This window comes from Hoplias malabaricus, chromosome 6 (assembly GCF_029633855.1).
Source record: "Hoplias malabaricus isolate fHopMal1 chromosome 6, fHopMal1.hap1, whole genome shotgun sequence".
NCBI lineage: Eukaryota > Metazoa > Chordata > Actinopteri > Characiformes > Erythrinidae > Hoplias > Hoplias malabaricus.
In genome coordinates this window covers 17694448-17715120 of record NC_089805.1, presented here as the reverse complement: position 1 = coordinate 17715120, position 20673 = coordinate 17694448, and the positions used below count along the sequence as shown (strand labels likewise).

The window sequence follows — 20673 nt, the reverse complement described above, 5'->3', positions numbered from 1 at the left end:
CGACAAAGATGATTGAGGAGAAAATAGGACTTTATATGTTGCGCTGCATTTATTATCAGACTGTGTATTTTATACTAGAGGCTTTTGTGAGTTTATTAACACTGACTGTTTATTAATTAATGAATTTATTTATTTTGTCTTTTTCGCTCAGGTTGGCCAGTTCGATTGATTCCCTGCAGAACTTTTCTCTCTCTGCCGATCCGTCATTTCGACACTTCCAGCTAGATGTTTCCCGAGAACTTAAACTCCTCACTGACCTTAACTACATTCAGGGTAAGGAATGGAGCATGAGCGCACAACTTTTCTTTCAGTGCCTTCAATTATGACTTTCTTTGTAGCTAAAGTAGAGCCTATATACTGTGTCATTGCAATAATTCTTGGTGTGAACAACACTAGATATCTGATGCACATAGTAATCACTGTTAGGAACAAGGTTCTTTAAATGCAGATTCAGATGCATGGTGATAAAATCCAGCCTATTTTCTAATTGTACCATGTGTACTTAAACTTCAAACACTCAACAGATCAATTTAATTCCATGGTCTCCCTGTCCTGATGGTTCTAAGCAATTAATTTTTCACTCACTAGACTCTGGCCAGTAGCACCACAGTTACTGCTTGCATTTGGAAGAACTGTTAACACGAGTGCCTGCAGTGGAGCATGAAAAATATCTCCTGTTTTGGATTGATTTATTAGTATGTGATTGATAGTGAAAATAGCGTATCTGATTGGCTGCAGTTAAAAATTATTGACATGTACCTCACCCACTGGTGTTCCAGCCTGCTGCATATATAACTACACCCTCTATTATCCAGCTCAGAGTTTTTAAAAATGGACGGATGACTTCATTTAAAAAGTAGGGCTAGAAGTGAGGATAAATTTGTTGAAGCAAGTGGCAAATATGGCTGCAGTGTTTCAGCAGAGGAATCCACAACACATCAAGAGCTTTAACCAACCACAGGGATTTCTCAGTTACTTTTGTGCAAGGTTAAAAGGTACCTGCTGTACCTGCCACAGTGGAAATGTCTTGAGTAATGGTACAGTGCCATGCAGGGGCACATAGCTGTAGCTGTAACGGATTTACAATGCTGCTTGACACTTGGAACAGAAGTACGCATCCAGCTGGATGCACTGGCTTGCTGGATGCACAGACTGGATGCACAGACCGGGCACATCCAGTAAGACAGACTTTGATACCCAGAGTACTGTAAATGGAATTGATACTCCACTTGATTTTGTAAACAGGGGCGTTAAAAACAAAGGCATTTACTTAACATTAAATAATTTAAGAATATTATAAATGGGATATCAAAGTGTTTCTTCACATTTCATTTTTAATACAAGCAAATAACAGTTGATGGAATGTCTTTGGTGTGCTGTTGAGGAGGAGGGGTATTGGAAACGCTGAAGGGACCCCACCCCCGAATATTCACCAAATATTATGGCAGAAGCACTGAAACCATAAAAATAGCATTTAGGAGAGCCCTACTCTACACATTACTATGCTATTCTAAAAACTAACACCACAACGAATGTTCTGATCCGGATATACACAATTTGGATAATTATTTGTATTTTAGTTGCTGTGAGTTTAAGCAAAAATCTAACCAGAGACTCCATTATCCCAATAGCCCCATTAGCTCCCGTCATTGATACCCAGCGCACCCTGGCCTACGATCAGCTCTTCCTGTGCTGGCGGCTTCCACCGGAGTCCTCCCCTACCTGGCACTTCTCAGTAGAGTATCGTCGCCGGGGGGTGGTACCAGGTGGTGGGGCAAGGGGTGGCATCCGCGGGGGCCTGGCTGGTGCCCGCTGGGGCTGGCAGCGATTGGAAGAGGTGAGCGGAACTAGCGCAGTGATTGACAGATTGGAAATGGACAGCGTGTATGTACTGAGAGTGAGAGGCTGCAACAAAGCTGGCTTTGGAGAGTACAGTGAGGAAGTTTATCTACACACCCCACCAGCCCCAGGTAAGTGATTTACAAATGGGGGGAACATAAGTATTACCATGCTTTTGCAGAGTAGGAATTCACAGTGCAACAACCAAGTAGAAAACTAAATATTTTATGAATAATCAAACAGGATGCTAAGTGAGTCAAAGATGAGGTGACTCATGTTGTGACTAATGATTCATATTGCTCTAATAAATAATCTTGTAGGATGCTGAGAGTAGATATTCTTCTGTTAATCTGGGATCATAAAAATGCTCTTACATGCTTGTTATTGATGGTGATTATAGTCTTCTAATGTCTCTAATAACCATCAAATAATTCTACATGACTGACACAAAGGACCACATTCATATAGACGAACTTTATTCCATGGAAAACATGAATCAGCTCAAAAACTAAACAAAAACATATGGACCATGCCAGATTACTACAATGTATCCATAACGTAATGCTCAATAACACATCTTTTTCTCTCTGTTCTTCTTTTTGCCCATTCCCATCCCTTTGTACACCTTTTGGTTCTTTCAATTTTCATTCTTCCATTCTCTTGCATTTGACTTCTATTTCTCGTTACATTTTCTCCCCATCCTTGCTTAAAGCAGTTTTTATTTTGTCATTTTTATTTCACCTGCTTTGGCTTACTTATATATTTTTTTCTGTATGCCATGTTAGTCACATGTTCATATGTCTACCAAAATTGTATTTTGCTATAAAATAGCATTAATGCCACTCAAGACTGCTGTATTTTGTGATACAGTAATGTTCAGCTTAAATCTAGATTGACTAAGATGTGAGTTTGCCTCAACATGTTTTTATAATACTTGTTAGTATGTTTACTTTTCTTTCCTAAACTAAAAAGGAATTCATCTCCCACTTGCTTGGCATCTTAAGAATTATTCCCACCTTTGTAGCTTTGTTTTATCCTGCTCCACCCATAATATTTGTAGTTAGTTAGTTTGTGTATCTCCCTTTTATTCTGTCCTAACTTCTTTGACCCCTGATGCTTTGTCCCCCTCTTGTATTACCTATTATTCTATGCTTCAATTTTCCCTTTCCTGCCTGTCCTTTTCCTCCCCTGTTTCTTTCTGTCTCTCTTCTGATCTCCTTTCTTGCCTCCTCTGCTTTTTTCACCTCTGTTGACTCCCTTTTCCCCTGTTGTTTGTTATCCACACTTCCCTTTCATTCCCTTCTTTCCTGGCCTCTCCTAACCATTAGTACTGAATTTCTACTTGGACTCGCGCTGGGGTTTGCATGCTGACAGGCTGGTGGTCAGTAAAGAGCAGCGATGCGCCCGCAGTGTGCCAGGCCTCTCCCTTCTGCAAGCTGCTGATCATGCCCTCACTTCCTGCCACCTGACTGCCGACCTGCTGGTGGGTGACGTTGCTGTCACGCAGGGGCGCCACTACTGGGCATGTTCAGTGGAGCCCGGGTCATATTTGGTCAAGGTAAGTAAAAATATGCTCTGAATCTCTGGAACTGAACTTGCAGACATGTATGTTTAACGTTTAAATTTCCCAAAATTTTGTAAGGATTGTACTCCAGCCATTAAAAGTGCATGAACGGGTGGGGGTGGGATCACATTTATTTTAAAGCTGAAATTTCAAGGTTTGCCTTCTCTTTTTAAGACCACATCTGCAAGAATGAATTAACAGTACCCCTCTCAATGTACTAACTGCCTTCTTTAAAAAAAAAAAAAACTTGCACAAAGTCAATCTGAAGAGTCATCGGAGACCTCACCACAAAGGTCATTGTTTGAAGTATTTTGGAGAAAATGCTTGGCTTGCAGTAAACATCATAAGAAAGGCCTAAGTTATGTATACAGAAAAAAATGTAGTAGCAGAAAGTAATACCTTGCCAATTATTTAATCATGGAAGTGCTCATATTATATTATTTGGGGCGACAGCAGTGACACTGGAAACATCGTATGAGTAAGTGGAAACAATCTGTCAAATTTAACTGGAAAGAGTTTTGCTTCTACAAGAGGACACTGATATAAAACATACCAAAATCCACCATGGACTTTCTGAATATACACAGTCTTTTGGAGTGGACCTCCAAGTCCCCAAGTTCATTACAACTTTGAGGATAGACTTGTGCATGCAAAATGGTCCCAGAATAGAGAATGAGTGAGTTAATAATTCTATAAACAAGAAAAGAAAGACTTAAAGGTGTCTTTAATTTATTTTGCCAGCTGCAATATATCTGTGCAAATATGGGTATTACTGAGTCCTGATTTTGTAGGGTGGCCAAGCTTTCATGACAGTTTTGTGGTATGAAACTTTAATTTAACACCTTTTTTTTTTCTTTTAATTTTTCATGTTTCAGTTGCTTATTGCTCTCTCTCTCTCTCTGATGTTCTCCCTGTTGTTTCTGTGAAGGTTGGTGTTGGTCTGGAGTCAAAACTTCAGGAATGGTTCCATTTGCCTCAAGACATGGCCAGCCCACGGTAAGAGAGCTAGAGATTCTAAATAGACATTACGAAAGAAGATCTCAGAGTTCAGGGCTTGTACGGAGAAAGAGAATTGAACCAGAAAATGAAAGCAAAAGAGAGCAATATTCGACAGAGTAAATGTAATTGGATGTGTTAAAGGGAACATCTATGGTTGTGGGGAAATGCTGTTCTCTCTGACTTGTTTATGTTCAGAAGCTCCACATCTTTAAAGGTGGAATGGTATGTTTGAGGAAGCGTTACCACTGAAACTCATTTGTAACTTGAGTTGTTTACTTTTGTTTCACTTTAGGACAGTGATTACTTTCATGCAGTTAGTGGTCTTCTGAATTTGTAGACATTTCCATCTTATGTAATCAGAAACAGCAAAAGTAAGTCAATATTATCCACCTAATGAGCAGGAATAGAGCACCGTCCTCATCTCGGTTCTTGGTTTTCAAAGAGAGATCTCTCCGTTGTCTAAAAACACCATCAGTCACTCATCTCAAATCTTACAGCTCAAATATATATGCATTTCTCATCTAACTATTACCGTATTTCTCAGGTATGACCCCGATAGCGGTCATGACAGTGGCGCAGAAGATTCATCAGACTCTCTTCCCTCATTCACGTTCCTCACCATGGGGATGGGCAAAATCTACCTACCACCCTCTGCCAACTCCCACCATGGTACAGTCAGTTATCGAGACGGTGGCATCGCCAATGGCAATGGCCCTTCCTCTCCGACGGGAGTCACCTATCCTCTTCCTCCCAGACTGGGTGTGTGTCTCGATTTTGAGAAAGGTCGTGTCACCTTTTATGATGCACATTCTCTCCGCCCACTGTGGGAGGGGCCTGTGGACTGTTCTGCCCCAGTGTGTCCAGCGTTCTGCTTCATTGGAGGGGGGGCTCTGCAGCTGCAGGAGCTGGTTGCTAATCGTAACGCAGACCAGACGCCCGTCAGAAGAGTCACGATCCAGTCACGTGTCACTAAACTGAACTGAACCGAGGTAACTGACTTAGACTGATGCCTAACCAGTAAACATATGTATCCTGAGATACATGCTTATCTCAGTGAATTTGGTTTTATATTTTATTTTTAATGAACACTTGTTTTTTATTGCAGCAAAATGATGCACCTCAGATTAACTTGGTTATCAATATTCTTTTATTTGTTTTTTGTTTTTCACTGTCTTTAATAGGGCTTTATTGCTTTAAACTACTTGTAAATGTCTTTAAACAAATCACGAAACAAATCTTGATGTGGCCTATGTAACCTCTTAATATGGAAATGTGTATATGCAAGACCATATAGTATTTCCCCAGAGATGTGGAATATCTTGCCATTACACTCCTGTTTAGATTGTTCACCTCCAGGTTTTTGATACTGATTTCAGCCTTTTCTGCCTTGAACCTATTTTTAGAGGTAATAATTCAGACTGTTAAACTTACCTCCATGAAAACAGTAAGAGCCAAAATTAGTTAAATCCTCTTCTGAACATTTTGGTTCTATTAGAATTATTATGTTAGACATATTGAAAAATAGAGAGCTGAATCCATGTGCTGATTCATGTATCCCAAACTAAAGCTTTCTCATATCATATAATGGTTTGGAGAGAGACATATGGATTGAGGATTTCGGGTTGTAAATATGGATATTTAGAACTGTTTCTGTAGCAGTTCACTGAGATGCACCAGTTTACCTTAATTTGCATTGCAATGTAGATTCAATCAAACGCGATGGCAGATTGAATTAATGAATGACGTTAAATGCTGAAACTAATGTTGTTACTGAATGGGGGAAAAAAGCAATGGAATGGAATGAGAGTAAGCTATGTTATCCTACATGTGTTTGAAGGGACACTGTGTGTGTGTGTGATTTGTATGTACACTTGCACTCTTATGCAAAATCTTAGCAAAGCTTGTAGAAGATATTTTTAAAAAGCTGACCGTGGGCTTGATGTTTTGGTTGTGGCAATGAGCTGTGCTTCCTTCGAATGGCTAATTTTGAACACATAATGTAGACCTCACCTGCTGGCAGAATATTTATTAAATCTTCAAAGATAAAAATGCAAAATAAAAAGCAATTCTAGAACTGAAGATTTGAGTTCTGATGTGTTTGCAAAATCATTGCAAAAATCATTATGAACAATAGGGGGCAGCAGTGCTCCAAGCCTAATATGTACAATGTTGAAAGGATTTTGCTGTGCTGTAGACTTGCCATCACCAAACCTCCTAGAGCACTATCATGCTGAGTTCACTTCCAACCTATTCCTGTTCATCTTATTTTAGTAATAATCTTAATTATTTGGATTAGATTAGGATTGGAGACAAAATGATTTAAAGTCTATCTATTCAGAAGTAGGCATAATTTTGAGAAGTGTAAAGTCTAAAACACATTTTCAACAGAGTATTTCAGTTCAATACATTTTTTTACAAATAACTTCTTTCAACATTGTCCTATAGCATTTTTACAGAAATCCATTGTGTATGAAGATGATAGTGGCAGCGAAGCCTGTTGAATGCCCAGAAGAACAAAAATCTCCTATGAAAACAAGTCTTTCTTGGTAAGCATTGTATGGGAGATACACAGATCAGCCAAAAGTATAAATAATCCCCTTTGTTCCTTGTCTCCACTTACCAAAATCCAGCATTTTAAAGTTCTAAAGTTGTAATCTGTTGTTCTGTATACTTTGCTCTGCATACATTTTAACCTCATTTTTCAATGGACAGGATAACCATAGTGGATCACTGTCAGCGCAGTGACACTAATATGAGTATTGTGTCTTGCTGCTAAGAGTGAATCAGACACAGCAGTGCTGCTGGAAATTTTAAACCCCTCATTGTCACTGCTGAACTGAGAATAGTCCACCAACCAAAAATATCCAGCCAGCAGTACCTCGTGTCCACTGATAAAGGACTAGAGTACGATCAACCCTAACAGCAACAGATGAGCTACTGTCTGACTTTATGCCTACAATGTGGACCAACGAGGTAGGTGTGCATAATAAAGTGGACAGTGAGTGGACACAATGTTTAAAAACTGCTGTGTGATCCACTTGAACCAATCTAAAACACCATCACCACATCAATATCACTGCAGCACTGAGAATGATCCACCACCCAAATCATACCTGCTCTGTGGTGGTCCTTACTATAAACAGTACAGAGTGAAATGGGGCTAACAAAATTTGCAGAGCAGTAGATGGTCTGTAGTTTGTCCTCTTAGAGCTACAAGTGCACATATACAGTGTATTTAAAAAAGGGCTACACAAGTCTCTTAAAATGCCATGTTTTTGTGATGTAAAAAAAAATTGACAATTTTGGAGCACTTTAGAAATTAAAGAGTGTTTTAGACAAGAGACAGAACTCTAAACATTGAAAAGCACAAACTGAAATGAGCATATTGCTCATGACTGCTACATTGGTGGATAATTCATTTCTGTGGTAATTCAAACAGTGAATATATATAAGTTAAACATTATCCACCTACAAAGAACAGTGATATTTTTAACCCTAAAACATGCTGTTCCAACTTAAAAAGACACTTGGTTTTGGAATGTAAACAAGCAAAGAGTACTGCAATTGCACACAATAGACATGCCCTTTAACATACCTCCAAACAAGCAGTATGTAATAAAATAATCACGTGTAATCAGACACAGTTAAACTGAGTACTAAGTTCATTTTATCATAAGTGCACTTCACAATTCAGGTTCACAATTACTGACTGTAAAACATCTGGTACTGCACAACTCTAGCCCATCTGTTGCTGTTATCTGCCACTAACCTACCATATCTGTTGAACGAAAGGGTCCGCCACAGGATAACTACTGGCCAGATATTTGGTTGGTCAACCATTCTTAGCACAGCTCAGGTACCTACATGATAACAGAGTAGTAGAGGGTGTCGGCTATATTAATTTAGACAAATTTCTATTGTCTGCAGAATAATCACAGTTTAGCCTTTTACCATGAAAACATTTTCCTATAGCTTTTAATATTATTTAAAAGGCAGTGTTGACAATTGTAGGGAAGTGCCGTTTTTGTTTACGTTCAAAAGCTCTGCATCTTTTAAGGTGGCATATGTCTGAGGAAAAAACTTTTTGTATGTTTGTACGTGGCTGAAGCTGAACTAATCTAAGTTTTTATTCACTCCTTTAATTATAACAACAACTCATTTGTAACTCAAGTTGTTTAGTTTTGTAGCATTTTAAGTCTGTGTTTACTTTCATGCAGTGAGCTGTCGCTCAAATTTAGAGTCAGTTCCACCTTAGTTAATCTGAAACAGCAATAATAAGTCAGTATTACCCACCTGGAGCAGAAATAGAGCAAAATCCTCACCTCGGTTCATGCTTTTGCCATTTATTCACTGTCTGAAACCTCCAGATGCTGATTCTGAGAGAAAGCCTCATATGCCAGACCAAAACATTTTTTCTTTTTATTTTCTTTTAAATCCATTTACAGACACTGGGGCTATGTAAACACATTAGACTGGTTTAGAAAAGACTTCAGAGCAGCAAATATGGAAACATTCTAAAAATTTTATGAAAAGTTTTTGATTATGTATGGTCAATTAAAGAATGTCATTGTTAAAGATTGGAACTTTTAATCACATATACAAAGCTAGTTTGGCAATATTTCAGCTTACAACCAAATGCAAACAAGTGTGGAAATAATAAGTAATGAAGCCCAGTATGCTAAACCAAAAATCTCCATCCATCCATTATCTGTAACCGCTTATCCAATTTAGGGTCGCGGGGGGTCCAGAGCCTACCTGGAATCATCGGGCGCAAGGCGGGAATACACCCTGGAGGGGACGCCAGTCCTTCACAGGGCAACACAGACACACACACTCACACCTATGGACACTTTCGAGTCGCCAATCCACCTGCAACGTGTGTTTTTGGACTGTGGGAGGAAACCGGAGCACCCGGAGGAAACCCACGCGGACACGGGGAGAACACACCAACAGTCACCCGGAGCAGGAATCGAACCCACAACCTCCAGGCCCCTGGAGCTGTGTGACTGCGACACTACCTGCTGCGCCACCGTGCCACCCAAACCAAAAATCTGTTTTTATAATTTTTCCAAGCATGTATGTATTGTAATTAATAAGGTAAATAACTTGGATTTATGTGCAGCATACTTTAGTATTACTTTGGTACAATGATGTCTATGTTATTTGTAGTCCTTCAACAACAGTCAGTTTCTGGCCATAGGGCTTTGTTGGGTGGATTTTTATGGTGGGTGAACTATTTTTAACCCAGTTTATAGATGTGATAGTTGCTGCTGCACCTGATACATTGTTGGTGACACTGTTGTGCTTATAAAACGCCCATCATCCAAATAATATCTGGAGGTCCTTTCCTTCCCTGTGTTCAGAGCTGGCAAAATGAATCATAGGATTTCATTCCAACTGCTTGACTTCTCTAATTCTCTCAAACCAGCCTCAGAGGCATCAGGAGAATTGAAGCAAAAGCTAAGTAGAGGTTTTACCTTCTGGAACTGATTGCCACCTCTCCTTTTTGGACAGGTAAAGAATGTAAAGTGTATAGCAACAAATGCACAAAAGTCAGTAAGTGTAAATACAAAGTGCACCTCTGTGGTTGGTGTATCAGATAAAAAGGCCCGTGAATGAAGCTTCTTTGTAGGCATATCACAAACTATCAACCGAGTTTAATAAATAACACTTATTCCCTATTTTCTTTTATAATATTTTAAGCAACATTTTATCAGGTGTACAAATAAGTTTTAAAGCATCTTTTGTGTAATAGAATTATAATTCATAATCAAACCTTCTCCTGCTCTTTTATCATGTTATGGTAACTATTGCATGAAATTTAAAAATTAAAATTGTTATTTTAGTCAAAAAATATAACTTAAAATGAAGTAGTTGAAAATGGCAAGCGAGAAGAATTTATTAGTCACTGCATTAGTTATTAGTTACATCAAAGTAAAAAGCTGCAGAAGCATGTGCATTGATTTGGTCTGTTCTTGGGGATAATATTGTATCCAAAGGTATGTGTATGTTTTGGTTTAGACGATTTACAGATGGTGTTTTTGATTGTGAACATAGTGTATTCATAATTTTTAGGGGTATTTTTGATACAATTTTAATACTGACAAAAGAGCAGAAGAATGTTTGAATTTTGAATTATGCCCTATTATATTTTACACAAAAAAATTGTAAAACTACACCTAATAAATTAGCATTCAGCAGTGCTATACATTGTCCCATATTGTCAGATAGCTTTTGCTCCAAGTTTATAATGAATCTTTTTAACATCAAGATGTCTCTACTCAAGATATTAGTGTCTGCTCATGCTGGTTCAAAAAATACCCCAGATGTAAAACCTCACATGTGTCTTTAATTGCTGCCATCTTGAGTGGTTAGGTATGTTTTGGTTCAAGTGGACCTTTCTGAGAAAATATGGACTGAGCAAGGGGGTAAGCCTACTTGTTTTTCCTCAACCCTGCACTGTATTTTTTTATTTTTTTATTTTATTATTATTTTTTAAATATAAATGCAAACTCCTTTGAAATTCCCAGATCACAAAATTTACTACGCTGCCAGAAACTGAGCAAGATGTCAAAAGTGTAGAGCATAGCTCATCTCTTGGCTCTTCCTGAAATCACAGATCAGAAAGTGTGACGACCCACTAACCAGAAGCGTGATGTTTCTTTAAAAGAATGTTGGAAATCCTGCTCTTTCGTGCTTTTCATCTGACACTAGTTGTGTCTTTCATGCCTTATTCATCATTTCTTTGATGGATTCAACTTCATCTTAAGGCCATCTACAATTTTCCATCTTGTGCTGATTACTTTTGTGTTTTGTATCTTCTCCTGCTCTCATTGTCCAAAACCTCGCCTGAATTTGTCTGAATTCCCAACCCCTCCCCAAGCCTTAAAAAAAATATATTATAGAAATCTGGAACAGATTGGGTTTAGGCAGGCTGGAGGTATGTAGCCACAACACCACATGTAGCGCCAGCCTCTAATCCTCCCAGGAAGCCTTGTGCACAGTCGGGGAGAATTTTTAAATACTTCAGAAGATTTGCCTGTGTTTAACCTACTGCGATCATCATTTATTAAGCACAGCCCCCTTTTCTGGCTATAGGCTTGATTTGGTGAATGGCTGAGGGTGATCCACTTGATTATAGGCTTAATGTAACGCCAGCTGTTGTAGGGTCTGCACTGTCCTCTGCCATCTGTGCCCAGCTTTTTTCAGACTACACTGTACACAAGAAGCAGACGTCATACTGTTATCTGTGATTTCTTGGCACCTATACATATATGTGTGCTGTGGGGCCAATTTTCTCAGTCCTATTGACTTGCTAAAGCCACATGTTACAACAATATACAGTTTTACTGTTTTCCTTCCCAAGTGGCTACTTTTATCATGCTCTGTTGTTTGGAACAGATTGATTTACAGTTTTTAAGTCAACCTGCACTCATAATGGACGCTACATGTCCAGACGTGTAGATATCTACTTGTGGACAAAGACTTCAGTTGTGTGTGTGCACAGCTTCTATAATCTTCATGGACTAGCTTGAATGAAATGGAACACTCTAGGGCGGCCTTACATGATCCTTACTATAAGGTCATCATTCTCAATGCCAAGTTTTGACTAGACGGATACAAACCCCCAGGCTTTTGGGTTCAGCACATTGAACCTGCGTTCTCTGGAATGACAGAGTCTGATCCAGTACCTTTTGTGGATAAGTTGGAAAAGTGTTCGGGATAGGACTTTCACAGTGAAAGAATTTCCCATGTGGTGATTTAAAGGGGCTCAACACAGCGATATGTTCTGTCACTTCCATAAATAACTATAGTTATCCTGATTCTAGTGCTACACTCCTAACTGTCTATTGGAACCGGCCTGAGCGGTTCCTTTTCTGAGCTGTTTCATCATGATCTTTTTGGCACAGATTTTGTAAGTTGCTTCATGTAAATTGGCTCGCTCTGGCTTTTCGTTTAGTTGAAATCTGACATGCTCCCAAAGTGGGGAAGATGCATTTGGTTTGGCAACTAGGTTTGCTGTCATTGTTTTTATTTTATAAAATTCCATTCAGCAGCAGCAGTTGGGGGAAAATTACACTCTTAACCTTTAAAATAGTCTGTACAAACAAATTTATTTAACATTCATTACACACACACTAAAGTGTAAAACAAGAAAGGCCTTGTAAAAAAAAAAGATGATCATCTGTCAGGAGACGGTTGCTTGCTACTCCCTGCAGTTGATTGGTCAATAGTGCTGTATTACAATCTTATGGTTATTGCAACAGCCCTAGTTTGGGATCCAGATCTAACGATCCAGCACCAGGATTTTGTGGCTTCGTGTAAATGCTCAAATAGCTAGTGTAAACCCTTTCAGAAGAGCAGATGTTGTTACTGCAGCAAAAATGGTACAGACTTGCCTGTTAATTAGGGCTGTCTCGAATACCATTTTTAAGGCTTCAGAGCTTCGCCTGGAATATTCTGTGAATATTCGAATATTCAGGGAGAGGAGTGGTGTAAATTGTTGTCATTAACAAAATCCGCTTCCGATTTTTCCGGGCACAGAGTATAAACTACTTAACCATTTTGAGCAGAGGTGCTCTAATTTCAGGCACAAAGCTGACAAAATGAAATGTGGCATCGTCTCGCTTCGTTGTAAGTGTGTTGTTTTAGCATGTTTGTGCAATTGAAGCTTGAAACTCAGTCACATAAAACAGCCAAAAAATTTTATGTTGATGAACCTGAATATGGGGAGGAGTGGGGCGAGCACTGTTTTTACTGCTGGAGCCTGAATGTGGTGGAGCGTTGCCTTTATTGATAACCACATTTGTCCAAAAACTGTATATTCATTCATTCATTCATTCATTCATTATCTGTAACCGCTTATCCAGTTCAGGGTCGTGGGAGTCCAGAGCCTACCTGGAATCATTGGGCGCAAGACGGGAATACACCCTGGAGGGGGCGCCAGTCCTTCACAGGGCAACACACACACTCACACATTCACACTTACAGACACTTTTGAGTCACCAATCCACCTACCAATGTGTGTTTTTGGACTGTGGGAGGAAATCGGAGCACCCGGAGGAAACCCACGCGGACACGGGGAGAACATAGTGAATGTTGACAGGATAATGTGCAGCTGCTCCAGATAAATCTAAAGTAACTTGTTAATTATTGAAGAACAAATGTAATGCCATATGCATCTATTTCGTACCACATTTGTCATTTTTATTTATTAATCTTTTTTTTAATATTTGTTTTAGTCTGTATTATAGACAGACAGTTAGTGGTTTTATCTACCAATGTTAACACAGCATCACTACTGGTGAGTTTCCGAAAGTAGATTACATTTATTTACAATGAAATATGTATTAAATGCCATAAATAACTCTTACACGTTTTTCTCTCACTCTCTCTCTTACCCTCTCTCACTTTTAATTCAAAGATTATCAAAACTACACTATTAGTAGATATTACAGTAAAGTAAAAAAAAATGTTTCCTCTAACCACTGTGTCATGCATATCACCTTTCACATATCAAAATTTTCACTCCAAAAAGTACAAGGACTTACCAGCATTTTAAATAAATTCATGAATATATTAAAAACTTCTTGAGGGACAATGTAATTAATCATTTTTTTTTATCGATTGAGAGCGTATACACATTTTGAGGCACCACTTACCACAAGACCACCGCACAGCAATGTTAGTCACACAAGATCCTGGCCTGTCTCTGCATTAAACCCAATAGCAGGAAATAACTGTCTGTAAGTAAAGGACGGGGGTGGGGGGATTCAATCAGTTTAAATGTTGGGGTAAGAGGATTGGGGGAAAGCCACTGCACTGAGGGGGGCTACTGCTAACGCCTGTTTTACCTTCCCCCACAGGACAAATGAACACTGACAGTAATACTATCCCATAAGGACACTGATTTTTATCACTCACTGGATGCTAGCAGAATCCTTGTTTAACTGTTTGGATTGTCAAGGTTACCAGACCCCCCCCCCCTAAAAGCTCATCCTGTCTGTCTGTCTGCAGTTTAATCCAAGGGTACATAGAAGCTTTATAGGGTCACTGCACCGGCTGCTATTCCGTTCAGCCATTGGAAAAAGATGTTCAGAGTGGCAAACTCTAACTGCAATGGAACAAACTGCAATGTCCTACTTTTCTAAATGATGCGCCGTTTCACTCATTGATCATATCTGAGACTTGTGCTTAATTTTCAAAACAGATGTTTTCTTCTCATCGTAAGCTGTACCAGCTTGCTGAAGGTGAACTGAACATTCAGAAATCCCTGAAGCAATGAGAGCTTCTGATTAAATAATAACAAATTAGATACTGCTGACAAAATACAACATATCGCCGCTGCCCAGTGAAAAATAATTCTCTCAAAAATGGCAACTATATAAGAGAAGAAGACAACCACCTTAACTTTCAATGGAGGTCAATGTAAAAATATTTGATTCCAAGTAGGCCTGGACAATAAATCAATATCAATATAAAATCAATATGATTTTTAAACACATTTTCAATATCGCAATATACATTAGTCACGTCTTCTGTCACTGACTGATGTTAATTACAGGGCGCTGCCGTCAGTTCAATATATTTTAAACTAATTTTAAAATGAATATTGACAAAGCCAAGAGGTTTATATTTGATGGTGAACATATTAAGAGACATGTTGTGTTATAAATTTGACCATATAGTCCAACTCTAATTCCAAGCAATTTTGTATTTCTATTGGTTCATTCATCATTAATATTTCACACAATGTGAAGGACATCTGCTGTGTTCAAATGATGTTGGAAACTAAAAATAGGTATACATGTTTTTCATTGGACAGCAATGTAATGCAATATATATATAATTTCTTTTTAAGATTTTAGTATTAAAAAGTAATACATGTTATAATTGCCGAATGGTTTGTAGATATTGCGGATACTTAAATGTCTTCTTAAATGTTTTCTCAACTTTATGCAAATGAGTTATGAAGCATCATTTACAGTGAATTCCTCAGCCCAATCACTGATGTGACTGTACGAAGTCTCCACTTTTTGCTCTCTGAATTTTTGTTTTTGTTTTTTTGAAATTTAGATATTTTTTTGTATTCTAAACTTGTATTTGTCATATCCTGGCCTATCTTGTTTGTTTTCCCCCGCCATGTGGTTATGTCTGTTTGTTGTTGTTCCTAGCTCCGCCCTGGTTCCACCCAAGCCCCACCTTAGTCCTGCCTCAGTCTCATTATTGTCTTCAGGTGTTCCTCGTTTGTTGGTCTATTTAAGCCCCATTGTCTCACGTTCTGGGGTCGAACATTTCACCTGTGTTTTGTCATGTTCCCAGTCCGGTCCTGTCGTTGTGTGTCATTCTCGTTTTCCCTTGATTCCAGTTCCCAGTCTCGTTGTGTTTCCAGTTGCTCGTTTTGTCTATCTCTTGTGAATAAAGTTTGTTGTGTTGTTTTGTTCCTACCTTTTCATTCCTATTCTCAACAGTGTGGTTTAAATGTGGGAGAGAAACTCATAACCACTGTTTTTTCTTTTCCCATTTTTCGTGACATATCTTTGCACATATACTGGAAAGTGTGGAATAAAGTAGCTGTTACAGGTATAAAGTAGTGTCTCAGGTGAACTGTGACGCTTGGACCATGTACGTGCCCATACGTGACAATGCGGGTGGCTTCGAAAAACACCCACAGGATACAAACGTAGAGCAATGTAAGCAACTTGTTGTCTACTAGTGTGAATGAGGGGTACAGATTTTGTTTCCAGATTTAATTATTTGTGTAAAACTTCTGGCATATAGTTAACTCCAAAATAAAAGTAATAATTTTTATTCTTTGAGAAGGCATTTTACTACATGTTGGACTATTTCTGTGAGGATATGATAGTATTTAGCCATTTTATTACCTTAGGATGGTCAGGTGCTGTTGTACGATAGTTATGTCCATTCCAACTCCATGCCATATGCTTTTTGGAACTCTTTCAATATAATGTTGTTGCTGTTCAATGACAAACATGTATCTCCAAAATATAAATTTTTCAGGAGAAGGAAAAAAAGCTTAATTTTCAATGGAAGTCAATGTAAAAATATTGAATTCCAAGTAATTTTGGAGTATTTCTATCAGTCCATTTATGAAGAAATTTTCATACGATGTGAAGGAGAGCTCAACGGAGTGCATCATTTACAGACATAGGAGCTAAATCAATCTATAGTTCCACTGCTCAGTGGTCCAATAACATGGGCTTTAGGTTCTTCTACTCCAAGAATGGGAATGTGCACTGTAAACTTAGTGATCCAGAGTGTCCCATTTTATTAGTCAGTCAGTGCTTTTCTACGGAGATTACACAACCTGTGTCTTCACGGTTGAAAGTCTGTGTCAGGACAGAGTGCGGCAAGAGACTGTAAATCTCTCCTTAAAGGAGGTGTCAACAATTGTCAAGACCAATCAGGAATGTTACAACATAATAATAAAATATAATAATAAAAGTAAACAGTACAGACTTACAGATCTCTAAGTTTCGTCTAAACATTTGTTCTTTCCTTTTCTTTTAAGTAGGCCAGGAGTCTTAAATCCAATAAAGGGTCATAATAGTACCATATGCTAATAAAACAGCAAGAGGCATCCATGTATGGCCCATGTTTTATTTTACTTATTAAAGTTTGATGGATACTACTCTTCAAAGGGGGAGATATGAACAGTGTCTATGAATATTATGGTGATGCAGTAAAACATCCCTTTGTTTTCTTTATGTCCCATTAATCAGTAGTATGAGCAGAGAAGCAGGTCAGCAGTGTGTTATATAAACGTCTGGCTTGACCCTCTCTCTGAGAGGAAACAGTGGACTTGGAGACGAAGGCAGAGTGAATACATCACATATTCTAGCTCCAGCTGTAGACATATCACCAGGACAGTCATCAATGTCATCAAAACCAGACAACGGTTTCATGCCAGGATTTAAAAGTTTAAAAGTTCGATCAGTATTTCACAAGATTGGCTGTTTATCAAATATCACCACTGTCCCTACATAATGAACAACACCGACAATAATACTAAAAATTCTCCACACAGACAGAGCACATATTAATCATGGAAATGTGAACCTTACAGCTGACTATAAATTATTTTCGACATACAATGCACTACATGAGTGCAGAAAACTATTTTATGACCTATGCTGTGCCTTACAGAGGGTGTAGGGAAACATTTGGGATTAAGCCTCGGCTTAATCGGCTCTCTATTATGAAGCGGCGTGTGTAAATGCGAGCGAAAGTGCACGCGAGACAGAGTGAAAGTGTGCGCGAGACGGAGTGAAAGTGTGCGCGAGACGGAGTGGAAATGTGCGTGAGGGAGTTTTGACATAGGGAGGAGCTTCATGTTGTTATGATATGTGTGATTAATTCATCGTAATTCAGATGTAATTCATGTGGAAGCCACAGGACGGCATGGTGTTGGCTTAACCTGAAGTGGCGTAGTGAGATCTGCTCTATAAACACATCAAAACACATTGTCATTATAAACTGTTGTCAACATGGGAATGCAAAAGATATTTTTATGCTTCATTTTGGTCTTTTTTTTCTTTTACATGAATAACTTGTGATTTAGAAAGGTATTTTAGAGAGCTAAACACTTGTGTATTTTTAATGCCATTAAAATGTATTCTGGCCCAAGTGGCTCTGCTGCTACTCTGCTGTACTGCTGACCAGGTGTGGCTGCTATCTCCACCGTACTGCCGACAGAGTTGGTGTGCCTTCCCCATTGCTACTCTGCTCTACGTGCCTGTCCAGTGCGGCTGCTACCTCCGATGCTACTCATGCATATGAAGTGTTGCTGCTATCTCTGCTGTCCTCAGACTTATTCCATTCATGTTAGTTCTGTATTGTTCTGTGTTTGCTCTGTTTATGCCTTCACTCCCTTCCCATGGTTTGGTGAATAGCTGGATAACTAGTTTGCTCACTAATGGTTCCTAAGCTTTAGCTCACAAGTCTCTTTGACTCAGACAGGAGGCATGGCTATGGTAGCCTTTTGATTGGTCAGGGTAATATTGACATAAGCAATACCCACTTTTAGGATTGCCCATTCTACATAGAGAGGAGAGGCTTACTGGTCATTTTTGAGAAGTGATTTATCATAATTCTATTGTTTGTTTTTATTTAAACTTTGCTGAGCGTTTCACATAGCACACAATTTTAGCATTATACAAAAAAAATTCAAAATGGGTGCTTTAAGCCAAATCAGAGAAATAATTTACAGTTGTGATAAAACATTTTGCTCCAAGAATCTGTTACACTCTCAGAGTGCAGGGACAACAGGATCAGATTTACCCTGTAAACAGGGAGAAAAGAATGAAACAAAAGAATGTGGTTTGTGTCTGTACTTCCTTATACACTGATTTAGCATGATTACTGAAGCCTGTGTATGAATAACTCATGCAGATTTGGTCACAAGACCAGATAAACTCATTGAAGTCTCATGTCCTAACAGTTTTCCTTTAGATTGTATGATGAAAATGCTAATATGGCTAACAACATATAAGGGTTTTTTCTCTTGCAACACAATGGGATCCTTTATCTCAGAGGTGCAAAGTAGTGGTGAGCTTCTGCGTGTTGTGAGCCTCTCTTCATTAAATACATTTATATAACATACTATACATCAGTACTCAAAAATGCACCCATCAAAAAAAAAAAAAAAAAAAACATGGGTAGCAACAACTGCTAATTCACCAGACTGACCAGGTGTAGTGTCCTACTGGCCAGCCATAGTAAAATCCAGCCTAGAAACTATCCAGATCCAGATTTGATGACCCCTGCCATAAACCATCTTTAGAAATCAAATGTAGTTTATACGTCTATTTATGTACTGCTTGTAAACAGCTCTTCTAAGAAGTGATTTTTGTTTGTTTAAAGTGTACCCATGTACCAAAGTACCAGCAATACCAATAGTACAGTGTAAAGCCTTCCCTGAAAAGAAGATATATTTTAAAAACAATGGGTGAGATGTCCACAGGTTTGGGCTATATATTAGGACACTGGATGTCTCTTAAAGAGGATTCTTTAAACAAAACGCTATTGCAGCTTTTTTATCCAAGAAAAAAAAATCTAGCCACGGGAGAGAGAAACATAATGGTTCCAAAGTAGGTGTTCTGCGCTTACAAAATCTCACAGGACTGAATTATTTAACACACACCGGCTATAAGATATACATTGCACCTTCTGTGCTGATTTATGCCTACATTATAAAGCATGGTGTGAGCACTGAGCAAAATCTCTAGCTCTTTCAGCACTTTTATAGCTAAACTGTATAACAGCATAACCTGTGACAGCTGTCGTACATCAGCCCACAACTCACTGCAAGCAGCTGACCATTGGTAGGGGGTAAAACAGCAGGTGTTGCTCTTTGCTGACCCAATATCTGACTGACAATTTCTGTGATAATGGTTAAGATTGTAAATGTGTTGTAAGGGAGGCCATTACAACAGTTGGATTAAATGTTCCAGGAAGTTCCAAAAGCAAGATTATAAATCTGAATGGCTGAATCTGTTATAAAACTACTATAATATTCTGTGAATTAAAATGGGAAGTGGTATGTAAAATATATTTTTCATTTTAAAGTGAATCAGTATGTTTGAGTAAGAAACGAACTCTACCTTTTGTGTGGTTGAAGTTGAACTTTTCTCTACATATTTATTCTCTGCTTGAATTACCACAGAACCTCATTTGTAACTCAAGCGGTTTAGTTTTGTAGCACTTTGGGTCTCTGGTTATTCCTTGGAAATTAGGAAATATTTTAACTTATGTATCAGTATAAAGTAAATATTACCCACCTGTGGTGCAGAAATAGAGCAACATACTCATTCACTTTCATGCTTTTCAAGGTTCAGAGGGCCCTCCACCATCCAAACTCCTCCAGATGTTTCTCTGCCGCACTTGAACCAGCGATATGCAGGGAGAATTCCTGAGCTATTTCAGACAGAGAAGCTTAGTTTCTTTCCCATTTACTGAGCCAGGGCTGCATACAAACACTGGAGACCATTCAGACCAGAGAGCTAGCAACTGGTGAGGAAACTATGTTTTGGAAGAAACGTTTTCTGAAATGTATAGAAATTGTATTGGATGAAAATTTTGAAAACTGCCTTTTATAAATTTAAAACACCCCTTATAACTTATATGCAGTTGTGAATGGGTGAAACTAAACTGCAGTAATCTGAACAGGCAAATATATGTAAACATTAGCCTTCATAACATTACACCATAACAGTAATGTCTGAACAGACATCTATATATGGCCTGTATGG

General features: G+C 38.5%; 1 protein-coding gene across 5 annotated transcripts in view; it reads left to right on the top strand.

Annotated features, from left to right (window-relative positions):
- The window catches only part of trim46b (tripartite motif containing 46b), a 34052-nt gene extending 13672 nt beyond the window's left edge, over positions 1-20380 (top strand). For 3 of the 5 annotated variants that reach the window (XM_066673772.1, XM_066673773.1, XM_066673771.1), the window contains exons 8-12: positions 152-273; positions 1632-1970; positions 3168-3397; positions 4332-4399; positions 4947-6486. In XM_066673772.1, coding sequence (XP_066529869.1) covers positions 152-273; positions 1632-1970; positions 3168-3397; positions 4332-4399; positions 4947-5385 — 1198 coding nt within the window. In that variant the 3' untranslated portion in view covers positions 5386-6486. Of the gene's footprint in view, positions 1-151; positions 274-1631; positions 1971-2554; positions 2620-3167; positions 3398-4331; positions 4400-4946; positions 6487-6847; positions 6949-20253 lie in introns of those variants that run through there. The other 2 variants (XR_010803633.1, XM_066673774.1) reach the window with 2 other exon arrangements.
- The last annotated feature ends 293 nt before the right edge of the window (positions 20381-20673 follow it).